The 17,750-nt window shown below is 42.1% G+C and overlaps 1 protein-coding gene across 1 annotated transcript in view; it reads right to left on the bottom strand.

Moving 5' to 3' along the window:
* LOC124283473 (sodium-coupled monocarboxylate transporter 1-like) overlaps nt 1-17,750 on the bottom strand; it is a 35,955-nt gene that overhangs the window by 554 nt on the left and 17,651 nt on the right. The window contains exons 2-10 of the mRNA XM_046719533.1: nt 14,575-14,640; nt 11,532-11,583; nt 7,936-8,003; nt 7,585-7,742; nt 5,828-5,968; nt 5,064-5,193; nt 2,941-3,029; nt 2,087-2,214; nt 760-916 (exon numbers count right to left, since the gene is read on the bottom strand). Of these exons, the coding sequence (XP_046575489.1) occupies nt 760-916; nt 2,087-2,214; nt 2,941-3,029; nt 5,064-5,193; nt 5,828-5,968; nt 7,585-7,742; nt 7,936-8,003; nt 11,532-11,583; nt 14,575-14,640 (989 nt within the window). The remainder of the gene's footprint in view (nt 1-759; nt 917-2,086; nt 2,215-2,940; nt 3,030-5,063; nt 5,194-5,827; nt 5,969-7,584; nt 7,743-7,935; nt 8,004-11,531; nt 11,584-14,574; nt 14,641-17,750) is intronic.

Below are 17,750 nucleotides of genomic sequence, written 5' to 3'. Positions count from 1 at the left end.
TGCTGTTTAACGCCGCAATTGGGACACGATGACGGGTCAAGCTCGTTGACTTGGTTCACACATGGCATCATATCCTAATTGCGTAGATTGATGCTTATGCTGTTGATCACTGGATTGTCTGGTCCAGACTCGATTATTTACATGTCGCCGCCATATAGCTGGAATATTGCTGAGTGCGGCGTTAAACAACAAACAAACCAACCTTGACAAGTAATTTACACAGGCACGTGTGTGTATGCAATGACACAGCACTTTAGTGAGCGCGTACGCAATAACCCATTCGTTTAAACCGATTTTTAGAAGAGAATTGTCGAGAAAGGCAATGATTCAGCATCTTTCATGTTTACTGCGACCTGGTACATTGTATGTACTGTACTCGCTGTGGTTGCCAAACGCACTCGGACCTGCCATGCCTCGAGACTATTGTGAATTATAACTGGACCGGGAGTACAAGTAGGTAGCCACATTTCTACTCCCGATCCCGTTTGTCGCCTCTTACGACAAGCATGGGTTAATGAAGACCAATTCTAACCCGGATCTTAACGGGTCTCCTCACAAGTAGCTTGGAACGCCGTATACTCCCTGGGAGAGAAGAATGAAAGTCGAGTAAATAACAGTCTTTGTAAGGAACACCATATGTTGATTGTATCAGCAAGAATATGATTCGTCAAAACCATCGGTTGTCAAATTTGATAAACTGAGATACTTACGGAAGAGGGGAATTGCAAGAAGACAACGGTTGGTGTACTTGGTACTTACCGGTGTTGTGGCGAAGGGACGAAGATGGCGAGGACAAACAGGCCGAGGAGGGGCCCGCCTGTCATGCCGAAGGAGCTGAGGGTGATCTGCAACATCGTGCCTCCCATCTTCCCCGCGAGGAACGCCAACCCCACCGTCAACAGTCCAAAAAGCAGTGCTGTGGAGATTGAACGTTAGAGAGAGTTAGTTTAGTTTTACCCCGCTTTTAGCAATATTCCAGCTTTATCACGGCGGGGGGAAGCCGAAATGTGCTTCACACATTGTTCCCACGTGGGGAATCGAACCCGGGCCCGTAATAGGGCTACGTCCAGTACCAGATTTCCGGTGACAAGCGTATATTCATTAACCAGTTCCGATTTTGAAATTGCGCGACCACCAAATATGACTTTACTAGACCGGACCAAGTGTACAACCACGCTTGGCTGTCACAGCTGTTGGCAGTCGTAATAGTTGGCTAATTTGGGGATGGTTATATCAGAAATATATTATTCCCTCAATGATTATCGGTTCCTTACTGTCAACCATGAGACCATTCGAAAAATTATGAAACGTTGTTTGTCACCGGAAGTACTAAACAACGTAAGGTCTCGCGAAGTGCCGTGACCTTGCGGGCCCTGCATGTATGCTCTCATTTGTAATGGTTGATTAATGTACATTGTAATTCATGTTGGATCTACTCAGCTCATGTCCTTGAGTCACATATTATCTAGTTCAACATGCAACAAGAACTGAGTTTTATCACGGCATGCTATAAATAACGGAACGGTGATACCCAAACAAGTCATTCATTGTAACCACCCGATAAAACTCAAGATTGCCGCAACACTCTGGTATTGAGTACTAGCCTTTAAACGTAGTGAGTGGGTGGGTGTGCGGGGGTGTGACCGTGTGTCAGGGGTGAGTGAGTGCGAGTGGGTGTGTCGGTGGGTGATTTAAACATAATGGTATTTCAGTTATATTTTGCGTTGCCTGCTAGCTATTCTCGAAACGTCCGTAGCCCTAAGAACTTCTTAAGCCCTTTCTTAACACATTGGCTACGATCAAAGTTAAGAATTCTTAGGGTTACGAAAACTTCGAGAATAAGGGCCCTGCTTCTTATTAAAGAAGGAAATCCATGTCACGCAGTTCTTAGACGTTTTTACTTTGATGAAACTAATAAACATATGAGAATCGTGCTAACAAACAAAGTATCATCAGCAGGTCAAACAGTTGGAACCATTTGAAAGGGACACAACTCATCACCGCGAATTGTGACGCCTTAGACAACTGGGCCACCCCTGCCCTTGTGGATCTATACTAAAATGAACATCATCCACGGGGAACTTACTCAACAGCTTGGAGATGACTGTCCCGAGCTTCTCTCTCATGGCGCTCCCTGTCATGATCTTGTACATCGGCTTGACGATGTCCTCAAGATGGACCAAGGCCAGGGCGTTCACGCCAGACGACACTGTACTGCACAACGTGAAGGTCAAGGTCATTTATACGGATATATTGATGTCAACTTCTTTATTTCGAGGGACACGACGTTTCGGAGTGCATTCTTACTCCTTCATCAGATGAATGAAAGACTTCTAATGGCGTTCAAAGACTCCACTTATACATACACAACATCAATGGATGTTTTCTCAAGGGTAAGGTCAATAAACATAAGGGTAAAATATTCCTGAATTTTGGTTTTATAGAAAGTCAAGGTCAGTTTTCTGATAAATTCCATGTATTTCTGTTTTGAAGAAGTAAATGCTATTCAGGAGATATGGCCGCTGAACATAAGGTAAATGCTCCATGTATTTAATCCTTTTAATGTCACTGAAACCCACAAGCGCAGATATAGCTGACAATTAAGTATAAAAGTGGAATTTAGTAGTGTAAACTGTCTTTCTAGGAGATATTGGTAGAATTGCATCATATGCTTTGCCTACCATTGTGATGTCATCGGTAACAATGACGTTACAATCAAATGACAAACGATTACTCCGTGCACACTTTATGTATCACTTGAAAGTGATATATTATTGAAAATACAAAAAATACCGACCTATCACATATATCCTAATTAAATTAATTTAACAGAAATGAGGAATACTTCATCCTTCTTTACTTATAACTTAAATGTAATATATGATGGGTATAAATCCTATTCCTTCCTGTGCAGTAGAGCAATGCGTGGTACACACTGACCTGAGAGCAGCGCTGAACACACACGAGATGAAGAGTCCAGCCAGACCGGGCACCATCCCCAGGGTCTCCATCACCAGGATCGGCACCAGCTGGGGGAACAGGAAGGTGGAATGAGGGGTGGGGGGTCCCATGGTTTGGTCCACATAAATACAGTTGCATAACACCGACACTTACAGAGTGGTTGCGAGGAATCTCAAGTTGTTCATTATTGCAAAGGGAAACCTTGTTAAACCGATCGATACCGAGGATTCATTAACACTTACCTGGATTATCGTCGGAGGACCGAAAGATGTATGTCGAACACTTATCATTTTTCCTGAAACTGGCAAGGCAGACCATGGATCGAATCTGGGATTTGAACCCACGGTCAGCGAATCCGGTCACAACTAAGGACTGTAACTCTGTACAGTAATGTATACACAGTGTCAATGTATAGAAATCAATGCACAGTAAGTTGCAACGTCTTTGATCACAAGGTCATTGTGGTTGAATGATTTTGCTAAATATCCAAACCAGAACTTGATCACCCTGATACATTCATTCGGTTTCCTTCAGACTGACATATAGTGTTACAGATATGTATGTTATATACTTTGCTAAGATAAAAGAAAGAAAAGAAAAAGAACAAAAATTGGAATATCTGACGGAGCTTTGATGATATTCATACAAAATGAAACTAAATATGAATTTATCATGTCTGCATGCACCGGGTGTGATATGTGAAGTACGGCAAAAAATACCGAAAAAGAGAGCGAAACGCAAAACTCAAAAAGGGAACGTGCCTCCAAAGACACAAACGTGAAATGAACGTGCAACGCGAATCTGGGCGCTATGACAACAATGGATTTTCATTTGTCTGTCATCACAGTTGAACAGCAGTGTAAAGTGAAAACATGCCACGACTGACAGAGCCTCTACACAACAACGCCATAGGCCGACTGCAGACCGGCGATTCCTCTTAGGCCGTAGTCAGGTTTTTCCACGTATAGCAAAACACCATTCCAAGACTATGGAACCGTTATTAGATACAGGGTCAACACGTGACCTACCCAGTTCCGATGGACCACATGTGACAACTGCAGCGCATGACAAGTTCATACGGCTTCGTCACTTTCGTCATAAACTCATTACGGCCACTTCTACAGCACTACCAGCACTGCGTAGGATTTCAGCCAAAACAATGAGGAACAGTCAACGAGCCGCCGGTATTCGCCCGAGACGACTAGTTTGAGGCGTCCTCGTCGGCTGGGATGTTAAGGACAAAGAGCATAGCCACAACAGCGATGGAGACGTTTTTAGTTTAGTGACGAGTCACGTTCTCCGTACAGACGTCGTAGGGAGCTTTATGCCCCAAACCGCCTACATGAAGTGGATAGGTTTGGTTCCGGAGTGTAATGTTGTGGGTACCCCATACCGGTAGAACAGACTTTGTATACGTCCAGGTTGTCGTTGTACAATACAATCTTACGCGCTAAGGTGATCGTAAGTCCCATACCATAACATTGACTTAAGACTGGCGTAGCGCTTAGGTTGCTTTGTACAACGGCACCCTGGGCAATATAACGGCACAACCTTACACATATGAATATCTTCGGCCACACGTCCGTTTCATTTTGCAATAAAAAAACGTCAATTTTACCACGACAGCGCCCGACCTCTCACGGCAAAACTGACAACGGGTTATATTAGGAACCATAACCATAGGAAGCAAGTTCCGTCATGGCCTTCAAGGTCTCCAGATCTGAACCCCATCGAACATTCATGGGATACTTCTGGGATCACGTCAGCAACAGCAGGTTCTGCATAAAGAGGGGGTAAACGGTCCTTAGGCCACAATTCGTAATCTAATTGGATCCATTGGGCGACGATGCCTGGCAGTTCTGGATTCTTATGACCAGACAAGATATTGAGAACAGATGACCTTCACCTTGATATTCGATTATTTTTCATGTGTGGCAGGGTGAACTTCGGTCAGTGACAATAACTTGTGCCATATTTCAACAATTTATCATTGTCTGTTGATTATGTATAGAAAGACATAATGTTTACATCTCAAAACCACTTTTGTGTTTCTTTTTTTCGCAAAGTATATTGGTAATTGAGGGCTTCCTGGGACAACGGACCTGGTCAAACTTGGTCATCTTGCCGGACTTGTACGGGTCGCAGTCCTTGTACTTGGCATACGTCACTAGTCCCACCGCAGTCATCAACGTCGTCGCGATGATGTTGGAGGGCAGGTTGAAGTAGATGGTGCTGAAGTAGAGTTGCCATATTTCAGTTCAGTCGTAGTCAGCGGTAAAACAATTCGTTAATATCTATTTGAAATCACGGGCGATATACAGAGGTTTATTGAAGAAGCCGTGAGTTTCCAGAACCTGCCCTACGTCAGTTTGTAAACCTACCCATGAGAACGGCCGAGTTTCTTCTTGACCTATTCCTGATTATCCCTGTGTCTGTCTAGATTTCAAGACTACACACGCCCATCTCTGATCATCTAGGCCTGCACCTGTGCCCATCTAAGTTTCAAGACTACACACGCCCATCTCTGATCTTCTAGACCTACACCTGTGCCCATCTAAGTTTCAAGACTACACACGCCCATCTCTGATCATCTAGGCCTGCACCTGTGCCCATCTAAGTTTCAAGACTACACACGCCCATCTCTGATCTTCTAGACCTACACCTGTGCCCATCTAAGTTTCAAGACTACACACGCCCATCTCTGATCTTCTAGACCTACACCTTTGCCCATCTGAGTTTCAAGACTACACACGCCCATCTCTGATCTTCTAGACCTACACCTGTGCCCGTCTGAGTTTCAAGGCTAACGCGCACACGCCTTAGCTTCCAGACCTACTCCAGTGCCCGTCTGAGTATCTAGACCTACCCTTGGGCATGCCTGAGTTTCTTCACGGCGAGGTAGCGCTGAACGAGGGCCTGGTTGATGGCGTAGACGCTGAGTGTCGTAACGGAACCTCCGAACACCAGAGACCAGAACGTGTGACGCTTCAAGGGATCGGGATCAAAACTAAAAATACTATACAGCATAAATACAAGATATAACAGTTAGTCTACGTGCCTTGGAGTGGAAATCACACTTTTAGCAACACACCATATTTAAGTTAATGCACTGTTTACTGCAGTATTCATGGCAACAAAACGTTCTATAATCTATACTAAAGCATTCAAAATTACCTGTCCAGGAAGGTAACAAATTAGTTTACTTACAAGATTATGCCACATATTACAAAGACAAAGGTACCAAGAAAATGCCTAAGTGATTTATTACAGAGAATCGTTTTTCATCTTTACCACTAAAAACTGAAAAACCCAAAACAATCTAATTCTGTACCCGATTTTCAGTAAAAGCAGACCGTTACGTCTTAGGGTGGGTGATTGGGTTGCAAGGTTGGTAGATAAGTGTATATAATAAACGCCGATTTGAATAATATTTCATTTGCATCACAGTTTTTGTTGTGTGACAAAAGCCTGGGCGGTGGGGGTAGCCAAGTGGTAAAAGCGTTCACTTGTCACACCGAAGACTCGGGTTCGATTTCCTACATGGGTACAATGTGTGAAGCCCATTTCAGGTGTCCCTCGGTGTGATACTTCTGGAATATTGCAAAATGCGGCGTAAAACTAAACTCACTCACTCACTTAGACGTGAGCCAGTTTGGTGAAAGCCGCGATCGCTGGGATGGTGCAGACAAACCGGAACCATAATCAGGGCGGACGGGGATTCGAACTCAATATCATAATTTTCTGGCATGTTCATCTAACACAAGTCTCCAAAACGAAGACGTCGTAGAAAATAACATGCTCAAAGCTGTTAGTCAGCAGACCAAATGGATTGGTTAAAAACTCTTAATTGAACTTTGTTGGGCTGTCAATTTGCACGAGTCTATATATATATATAAGTAGAAACATGACATAAATTATGAGTAGATACGCAGATTAACGGGTTCATGGAACAAAGATAGGAACGGGGACTCGAACCCAGAATCATAGGAACTGACATGTTTAACTACCGCAACTCTCCAAAACGAAGACGTCGAAGAAAGTAACGTGCCAACGACCAAACGGTTTGGTTGCAAAACCTGAATTTAACTTAATGGGAATAGAGAGTAGTTCCGCAGTCTGACGGGTTCATCTAACAAAGACAGGAAATGTATCTCATTAGATTTCCATATCCACGCGTGATTACCACATGTTTTATATCAAATACACTGGCATTTATATATATACCTTTTTCCCTGCCTGCTTATGTAATCTGCATGCCAATTCTTATCACTTGCATGCAATACCCTCATAAATCCATTATTCAAGCTATTCTGGAATAACACAGACAGCAATGGGTTTTCAAGAATTTGGACGATTCTTCAGATAAATCTCATGTTTAAGAACATGGAAACAAAAATGTTAGTCTGTCTCACATTCCCTGAATCACATTATTTACCCTACTGCCTAGCCCTCCCCGCAATGCGAAAGCCCTAAATGAAGCAAGTCTAGATTTCCGCAGGTTCAGAATCGCCCATCTCACTGGAGCTCCTTTTCAATTTAAATGGGTTTATTTGTTACTATCGTAATTATATATTCAGAGACAAAGCAGTAGTCTACATAAATGTCTGCGTGCATGTTTCTTACTCAAATACATTTTCCAATCTTCCGCCTTCCGAAGCTTTCTGCCAGACGGCTCTTGCCCCGCCTACTTCTATTGTTCCCTTGATGATCAGAGCGAGGATACCGGATATGACGATAATGATCTGGAAAACATCTGTCCACACGACTGCTTTCAAACCTCCCTGAAAATTACAAATATTTAGTCTCTGCATCATCTTCAAAACAATAAATACTATTTAAAGCAAATTTAAAATCATATTTAGGCATTTACGTTTTAAAATGTACAATATTCAACCATAGTGATTGTAATTGTAAAGTCCCCGCGGTTCAATTACAAAAGAGTTGTTACGAAGATAGTGAATCCATTCTACTTACCAGTGTGGTATATATCGTGCAGACGCCACCGATCGCCAATATAGACACAAGCATGGACATACCGCTCACTGGGGTTGAGAAAAAAAAAAAAAACAATTTTAATTTGATGAACCATTAACGTGATCGCCGATTTAGATCACAGTGGGAAATTTGCAAGTTGTGCGGGATATCCCAATATATACCGTGGGACAAAAGAAAGTACACATATGTCCAATGGGGACAGAAAATGAACCCTACAACAAATGGCTGTATTTGATACGGGTATCATATATATATTTAGTTAAAATTTGGGACTTAAGTTTGCAGTGTTTCGACAACTATTGTACAGTAATGTAACATTTTGATAACATTTAAGAAGAGAGATTTTATGGATGTCAACTTCTTTATAATGAGGAACACAACGTTTCGTAGCATATTATGTGTTCCTCATAAAGAAGTTGACATCCATCAAAACTCTCTTACCCGTGAAGGTCCGGGTTAGAATATTGATCTTCAGTAATCCATGCTTGTCGTAAGAGGCGAAAAACGGGATCGGGTGGTCAGTCTCCCAATTGCGCAAATCGATTCCCATGCTGTTGATCACTGGATTGTCTGGTCCAGACTCGATTATTTACAGACCGCCGTCATATAGCTGGAATATTGCTGAGTGCGGCGTAAACCTTAACTCCCTCACTCACTCACTCATAAAAACTCTCTTCCTGGTGTGTATTACTTCTAAATGCCATTCAAAGACTTGATAACATTTGTAATTAATATTTTTTGGTAAAAATAAAAAAATCCAGTTGTATGCCACCTTTAGTCCGGAAAATCATTAGACGTATTGATCAGTCCTAAAAGTTAACGAAAAAAGAAATCCCATCGAGAACGACTGAAATTAGATTCAACAGAACGCGAAATGGTAGACAAGTCTATACAGAACAAAAGAAACACGGAAATGACTCAACGTACATATCGACAAGAACTAGTTATTCTGACATAGTGAAGGACCATTTACCACAACCTCGTTGTAACCTCAGTACAGTCAATGAGCGGAAAGTGGAAAGTTTAGGTTGGTAATATACCATACCTAAACGTAATAACGGACACCACACTTTTCTTACCATACACAGATCCGCACATGTGTGATACTATGAGAGTGGGTTTTAGAAAGTCAGCAATACCTGCAAGTGTTATCACACCCCTTGTGTGGTTTCACCATATCGCTTACGTGAGTGAGTAAATTGAGTTTAACACAATGGGCGTCCGATATGTAAATGTAAGAGCCTTTTATCCACCGGGTTCACAAGTCTGAGAATGAGTGAGTGAGTGTGTGAGGATTAACACAACTTTGATCATTAAAATCTCAGAGTAACAGATACTTTTGAACGAAAAAAAGTGATGCAATTCTTAGATGCTCACCACTTTCGTGGAGTCACAAGCATGTATATATTACCATCACGCCAAGGGTCATTTTTCGTTCAAAAAGTATCTGTTACTCTGAGGATTTTAATGATCAAAGTTATATCCTACACACTCATATATATATATACATATATATATATATATATATATATATATATATATATATATATTGTGTGTGTGTGTGTGTGTGTGTGTGTGTGTGTGTGTGGTCCCTTCTTGCTGTGCAATCTTCGCAATGCAACCCAACCTTACCAATAATAAATGACAAGCCTCTCATTTACTTCCCTTCAGTACGGCAGTAAAACAGTAAAATATGGGTTTTAATATTTAGAACAAATTCCACTCCCAACCTTACTAGCCTCTAACCCCGAAATAAAATGGCTGCTCATTAATTGAGCAACAGATTATTTTGTGCGTGAATAATATTAGAATATGTCGACTTAATCTATTTCAGCTTTTTTGTGCTCGACTCACATTAAAATGACATTTATGAGCAAAGGTGCCATTATTTCCTTCGTTTATCACAAATGCAAGGCTTACAAACATAGATAGGTTTATCAGTTGACAAACGCTTCACGGATCCTTCCTAATCCTGCAGATACGTACACGTTGGGGCAATCAAACACAGCAGACCCAACCTTTTATAAAGAATAAGGTTATCAGTACAATCTTTGAAACACGTCAAGTAGATATTTTTTTCTTACAACATCAAACAAACACTACGCATGAGTTATAAACATGACCGAAATGTGAAGCTGATTTGGTGTATCTTATTCCCCTATATTGGGCCTCCCTTCACCTGGTTTTCTATTATCAGCGCCTGCGCGTAAGAGGGGCCCAAATTGGGTTAGTAATGAGGCGTAGCGGCGGGTTGCTGGTACATGATAAGCGGGACAGAAACAGTTCCAGATAGATACGGAGGTCGAAATCAGCTTACTCATTCCATTCTGCTAAGAGTGAAATTTTTGAATGGCCATCTGGTTTACACCTAAGCACACATGGGTTTTGTCGTTTATAAAAAAATCTTACAAAATAAAGGTAATTAGATTTACAATGACGTCATAGATGACTATTTGCGTTCCGTTGGGATCTGTTGAGTGTAGGTACTGAGCCAATGAGATGGTTAATGACACGGCCTCTTTAAGTACCCTGCAGCAATACATACTGAAGACACATCTATTTAACCGTTGCATGGAGCAATGGGTGTTAGCATGCCAGCCTGATTAAATGGTTTACTCTTTAAACACTATTTTTTTCTGTTTTGTTCCCATTGTGTTAAAGAAACATGACCGGTATTCGTCTCGTAAAGAATACATTTCGTAATTAGCTATTCTATCAGAACAAAATTCAAAGCGAATTCCTTTGATTAGCAGAGTTGGGTTTGTTTGTTTGTTTGTTTGTTGGCTTTTAACGCCGCTCTCAGCATAGGTTCCAGCTGGACCAGACAATCCAGTGACTGACAGCATGAGCATCGATCCACGCAATTGGAATACGATGACATGCATCAACAAGATTCGACAAGGATGTGTTGTTGAAGATGAATTCTAGCCCGACTGTTCACGGGTCGACAGCCTCTAAATAAAGTACAATCTTCTTTATGCCCTAGCCTTGCTGTAAGACTATGCTGAATGCTAAACTCATGGATGTATAGTAATTCTGTCTTTTAAAACGGCAAGTCTAGATAAGGGGAAAAGGACGCCTGTTATTTATATATTTTTTTAGAAATTTTCATTTAAACTATTAATTATTACCCTAGAGACTTATGCAAGTCTACATATGCCCACACATTGTTTTTGTTGTATACCATGCTAGCTGTATCAATCGGATATTCGGAACTTGGAGGCAGGTATAACAGTCAACATTTTAAAAAGTACGAAACATATTCCTTAACATAATTATTTTCGCTATTCTTTCCGTAATACAAGTTGACATATCGCCAATATGACCCTGGAACGTCTTTTGAAGGTTTTCTAGCATTCTACGTAGGAGGCTTTAACAAGCACCGTATGAGCATGCGCACTAAACGTAAGACGTCACCGTTCTCGGACAATATCAAACTGCTTGTCCATCCTTCAACGGACTCCCCGAGACGCAAACACAGTCAGCTTGTTATTGTGAAATTGTCTCGTATAGTATATATGATGACATTCCTAGGGATGGTGTTTGTGACGTCATCAACAAATCTCGACACGTACCTTGACTGAACACGAGAGCAGGGGCGTAGAACACAACAGCCATGTACACCATCTGTAGGGCGAGAAAATGGTACAAGTCAATACTTTATTCACTACGAAGGCCATAGACCGATATAAACATTTACAATTAACAACATACAAGTTTGGTAGTGGCAATGTTCGTTTAACAAATATTTAACGAATAGCCTAAAAAGTAGTACTTAAGGAAATAAACAATACATAAATAATATTAATTCTCTAGTCAGTTTCCAATGTATATACATGGATAGTTCGACATCTACCTCCATCATAACCAAACGCGAGAAGACCAACTCTAAAATACTTTCCTCAAGACCGGATATAACTTGAAAAGCCCCAATCCCTCGATCTCTTTAATAATAATAATAATATATATATATATATATATATATAGGAGATTTGATAAGAAATATCTGGACTCATATTTTATATATTTATTGCTTATACACCTGCAGAAATCACTTGTGTGTGTATATATATATATAAGCATTATATCATGTGTGTGATAAACATAAAATATAAAACATAAAATGAATGTTGTAATGTTAAAAATGGTGTCTATGTTTATATATATATATAATTTAGATATACTCCCGATTTGCTTTAATTCATCATACATGTTTGAAGTGCGTCTGTTTAGCGGAAGCAATGTTTTATTCATACCTGCATTTACTATAATGTGCTATACTATTCCTACAATACAGTCAAGACGTTTCCGTTTAGTGTTTGGCAAAGATAATGGGAAGAATTCCGTGCATTATAAATACCCGAATTTAATGGAGAAAATATGGTATACTACAATGCCGTTACCGATAACATTATTACATGATTTTTTAATGTCAACAGACACATTAGCAAATAAAATTTGGAGAATTCTGTGCATCTAAATAACACGAAGTTTAATGGAGAAAATACGGTACACTACAATGTCATTATAGATTACATAATTACATGATTATTAAATCGTCAACAGACAAATAACTTTCCCACAAGATAATTTCTGATAATGTTCTATGGCTGATCCGTAAACCAACACATGTGTATCTGTACTGGAAGGCTGCCGACTAGGACACCGTGTTGGTTATCGCACAGCGGGACCAGAAACAACCAGTCTATGTCTGGCATTTTTGTGATACAGGTTGCTAAGTTTGACAACAGCAAAGCCCTGTCTGTGGTGTGGGTGAATTAGTTCCAGCAATCCAGAGTGTGCGCTGCATGATGAATTTGTGCAGGTGCCTCTGAGGAGGTGTCAAGGATGAGAGGTTACCTCTTCATCACAGTTGAAGTGGTCTGATCAGAGGCGCCATTGTCGTAGTCTTTGCTCTTGTAGAAGTAATACTGAATTAGCTGGGACGTCTTCAACACGTTGTCGGGGCGGTGGGGTAGCCTAATGGTTAAAGCGTTTGTTCATCAGGCTGAATGCCCGGGTTCGATTCCCCAAATGTGTACAATCTGTGAAGCCCATTGCTGCTGTCCCCTGCTGTGATATTGCTGGAATATTGCTCAAAGCGGCGTTAAACCATACTCACTCCCTCAACACCTTGTCAATAGATCATGTGTCCTTCCTTGGCACAAACAGAATATCTTAAACGACATGATGGCATGGCTCGTTGTTTTTATTATCATCTTCGCCATGTCTGGCGAAATGTCTCGCCTGCATCCCAAGTACACTGTCATTCATCAGGATCTCAATTGGTTTCGGTGCCCTTGGTTTGGTACCTCCTGATCTCTTGAGTAACACCTCTGGTACTTTTTTTTCGACTTTAGTAGATATAATTTGTGATATTTCTCGATAAATTGATGATATCCAACTCTGCCCTGCACCTCTCCAATAGATATGGAGGGTGATATCCAAACAATCCATCCAAATGTGTTCGATTTATTGGTTTAACTTCAAAATATGAAAACTTACGCACTTCAATCAAAAATTAGAAAATCGGAAACGAACTTTGCACTGCGCCTCTACTTTAAACAAAGAAGAATATTTTCCAAATCTAAAAACATATTGTCCAATACTTTTCAAGTTATTCGTCAAACAAACTTTTCAAAGTTCAAATTATTTAATTGCAAGAATTCTCAATAAAATTAAAAAACTTATCACAGTCAACATTTGCTCTGCCCCTCTCCCTCAGACAATGAAGGTTGTCTCCAAATTTGAAAACAATCCAATCAATAAAGGAAAACAAGGTTCTATGGATAGTCAACTTCTTTACTGCAATGAGTGCCACGTTTCGGTGTAGGTACTAACACCGTTATCATACAACAAAAACGTCGCACTCATTGCAATAAAGAAGTTGACTATCCATAGAACTTGGTTTTCTTTCATCTATACAACACGCCCCTCAAAGAAGAAATCCAACCAGTAGTTTTCAAGTTTTTGGTTGGAGAAAGATGTCTTCGGATGGACGAACTAAGCGTGACAGCGTGTGACAATATGTGACAGCGTGTGACAGCATGTGACAGCGTGTGACTGAGTATGACAGAGTGTGACTGAGTATGACAGCGTGTGTGACAGCATGTGGCAGCGTGTGACTGAGTATGACAGCGTGCACAGCATGTGACTGAGAATGACAGCGTGTGACAGAGTATGACAGCGTGTGACTGAGTATGACAGCGTGTGACTACGTGTGACTCAGTATGACAGCGTGTGACTGTGTGTGACAGCGTGTGACTGTGTGTGACAGCGTGTGACTGAGTATGACAGCGTGTGACTGAGTATGACAGCGTGCACAGCATGTGACTGAGAATGACAGCGTGTGACAGCGTGTGACTGAGTATGACAGCGTGTGACTGAGTATGACAGCGTGTGACTGCGTATGACAGCGTGTGACTGTGTGTGACAGCGTGTGACTGCGTATGACAGCGTGTGACAGCATGTGACTGAGTGTGACAGCATGTGACTGAGTGTGACAGCATGTGACTGAGTGTGACAGCGTGTGACTGAGTATGACAGCGTGTGACTGAGTGTGACAGCATGTGACTGAGTGTGACAGCATGTGACAGCGTGTGACTGAGTATGACTTACCATCTGCAATGTGAACACCAAGCATCCTAAGACCCTAACACTGTAGTTGAACCTGAGTTCTAAGTACTGAAACAGAAGAATGAAAAACATCACCAATCATGAGTCGACAGTCATACACATCGGTATGCAATGCACGAAAAACATATCTCAACAGCGGCCTCACTTGTCATTCGGCATGGCTTGTCATTTCCACATTCGTCAAGCAGAGTTACCCTTGGACAACATTCAAGTTAAGGTTTTGCATTGGTGGAACCGGGGTTAGGGGTGGGGGGTGGTATAGTGTAACCGAACTCACTAATTTCATTGGGCATTTGAAGTCCATCACGCCCTTTCCATATTGGCATTTCACGTAGTGAGGTAACCGAAATTCTGGTCAATCGGCTATACTACATATATAATGGAGTACTAAGGGAATACAAGAATCCACGCCGCCAGGGTAGGTTGTCCAACATTGTAATCCCCACTTTAGGCTATGGCAACAGACATTGGGTATATCCGGCCTTGGAATCCCCTACACATGCAAGGGAGGCAACTCTACACAGCGAATTGTGGCGCATCGTTGGACTAAGCTCACCGAACTCTAAAAGAACACAGCACAATGGGTTACGTACTCTTCGCGCTTATCCATTGATTGACAACCTGTTTTTACATCTAATATTTATATTTTTGGAAATTGTGAAACAAGAAACGAAAAGCGCCAAGCATGTTGCAGGAAGGCGTCTCAGTGGCGTGAGTCTTACGTCGCCTAGCCAAAACATACGACGTCCTTGACCTTCAACATGGGTGTTCTCTAAGAGTTTGGCGCCACTGTTATTCGCCACGTTGGCTGTTTGTCCAGCCGCTTGGTGTGTCGAATTTCAACATTTTCACCACATTGGAGGCCAGACAATAATCTGAGGTACTTGAAAGTCATTTCATTGTACATTTATTTAATTAATTTCGTCTTGTAATTGTGTAGTTAAAATTCCTAGGTATATCGTTTTGGAAATGACTGAGTAAAGGCGTATGTATTCCAGGAATATCAAGGTAGGGATACAGGAAATAGATAAGTCTTTTATGTTCTGTGGTACTTCATGCTTGTTTGAAAACAGTATAGGTCTTCACCATTTTCTAAAATGCCAATCAAACAGACCTGGGGCCCGATCCACAAAGCGTTCGTAGCGACACTATTCGTAACTGTTCACGATCGAAATTAAGACGCTTTGTGGATCGGGCCCCAGGTCTGTATGCTACATGGCTATCTGTTGACAGTTTGGGAGACAAGTCTTCCTGATACTGTTCTTAATCATTTAATACTAAAATGATTATTTCTAACCTTAAGGTAGCCATGTGGTTAAAGTGTTACATTGTCACACCCTTGACCGGGTTCGATCCTCACATGGGTTCAATGTGTGAAGCCAGTTTCAGGCACATTCCTGCCCTGCTGTGGCTGGAATATTGCGAAAGATGAGAGTGAGAGAGTTGTTTTGGTCGTACTCCCTTTAACTCCCGTCAACTCCCGTCAACTCGAGAGATCCAACGCCATGCAGTAGCACGGATCTGCTGCTTCGGCTTTCTCGCCATACTGACGGGACTGTTATAGAAACAAATTCACGCCTCGATGATTTCAGTCGCTGCTGTATATTTACACACGCCCAGAATAGATAGGTTGCTTTGTCTGCATTCTACTTCCTCTTCCCTAAATTGCTGTTCTATTCCGTTTCGTTATGTGCTTGTGCAACCCTTTCTTACTTGTTAGAGTCGAATTTCCCTGGAACTGCCGCCACCACCATCATTCCATTCCGAACTTAAACCCCTACCCCTTAATTGTATTCTCATCCCCACATTTACACCCTTCGCCCCGACATTTGAAATCCCGCCCCCATATGTCTACCCTCAGTTCGACACAATCACTCTCACGACCCTACCCCTAGAATTTGACTCTCACCCCGACACTTATACCCTTAAACCAACACCCCTAACCTCAACCCCACACTTCTACCCTCAACCTCACTCTTTTACCTTAAAGTTCACACTTCTACCTTCAGCCCCACACTTCTACCCTCAACCCCACACTTCTACCTTCAACCCCACACTTCTACCCTCAACCCCACAATTCTACCTTCAACCTCACACTTCTACCTTCAACCCCACACTTCTACCTTCAACCCCACACTTCTACCTTCAACCCCACACTTCTACCCTCACCCCCACACCCCACCTTCTACCCTCAACCCCACACTTCTACCTTCAACCTCACACTTCTACCTTCAACCCCACACTTCTACCTTCAACCCCACACTTCTACCTCCCCCACACTTCAACCCCACACTTCTACCTTCAACCCCACACTTCTACCTTCAACCCCACACAATTCTACCTTCAACCTCACACTTCTACCTTCAACCCAACATTTCTACCCTCAACCCCACAACTTCTACCTTCAACCTCACTTCTACCCTCAACCTCACACTTCTACCTTCAACCCCACACTTCTACCCTCAACCCCAAACTTCTACCTTCAACCTCACACTTCTACCCTCAACCTCACACTTCTACCTTCAAACCCACACTTCTACCTTCAACCCCACACTTCTTCCTTCAACCCCACACTTCTACCTTCAACCTCACACTTCTACCTTCAACCCCACACTTCTACCGTCAACCCCACACTTCTACCTTCAACATCACACTTCTACCTTCAAACCCACACTTTTACCTTCAACCTCACACTTCTACCTTCAACCCCACACTTCTACCTTCAACCTCATACTTCTACCTTCAACCCCCCACTTCTACCTTCACTTGTACCCTCAACCTCACACTTCTACCCTAAACCCCACACTTCTACCTTCAACCCCACACTTCTACCCTCAACCCCACACTTCTACCCTCAACCCCACTTCTACCTTCAACCCCACACTTCTACCCTCAACCCCACACTTCTAACCTCAATCTCACACTTCTACCCTCAACCCCACACTTCTACCTTCAACCTCAGACTTCTACCCTCAACCTCACACTTCTACCCTCAACCACACACTTCTACCTTCAACCCCACACTTCTACTCTCAAGTGGCCTAAACCCCATACTTCTACTTTCAAACCCACACTTCTACCCTCAATCCCACACTTCTACTTCCAACCCCACACTTACACCATCACTCCCTCTCGTACACCATGTGTAATCTAAACAC

This window comes from Haliotis rubra, unplaced genomic scaffold (genome assembly GCF_003918875.1).
Source record: "Haliotis rubra isolate DU_JTF1 unplaced genomic scaffold, ASM391887v1 Scf317, whole genome shotgun sequence".
Taxonomy (NCBI): domain Eukaryota; kingdom Metazoa; phylum Mollusca; class Gastropoda; order Lepetellida; family Haliotidae; genus Haliotis; species Haliotis rubra.
Note: the sequence above shows the minus strand (reverse complement) of the source record. Positions and strands in the feature narration are given on the sequence as shown.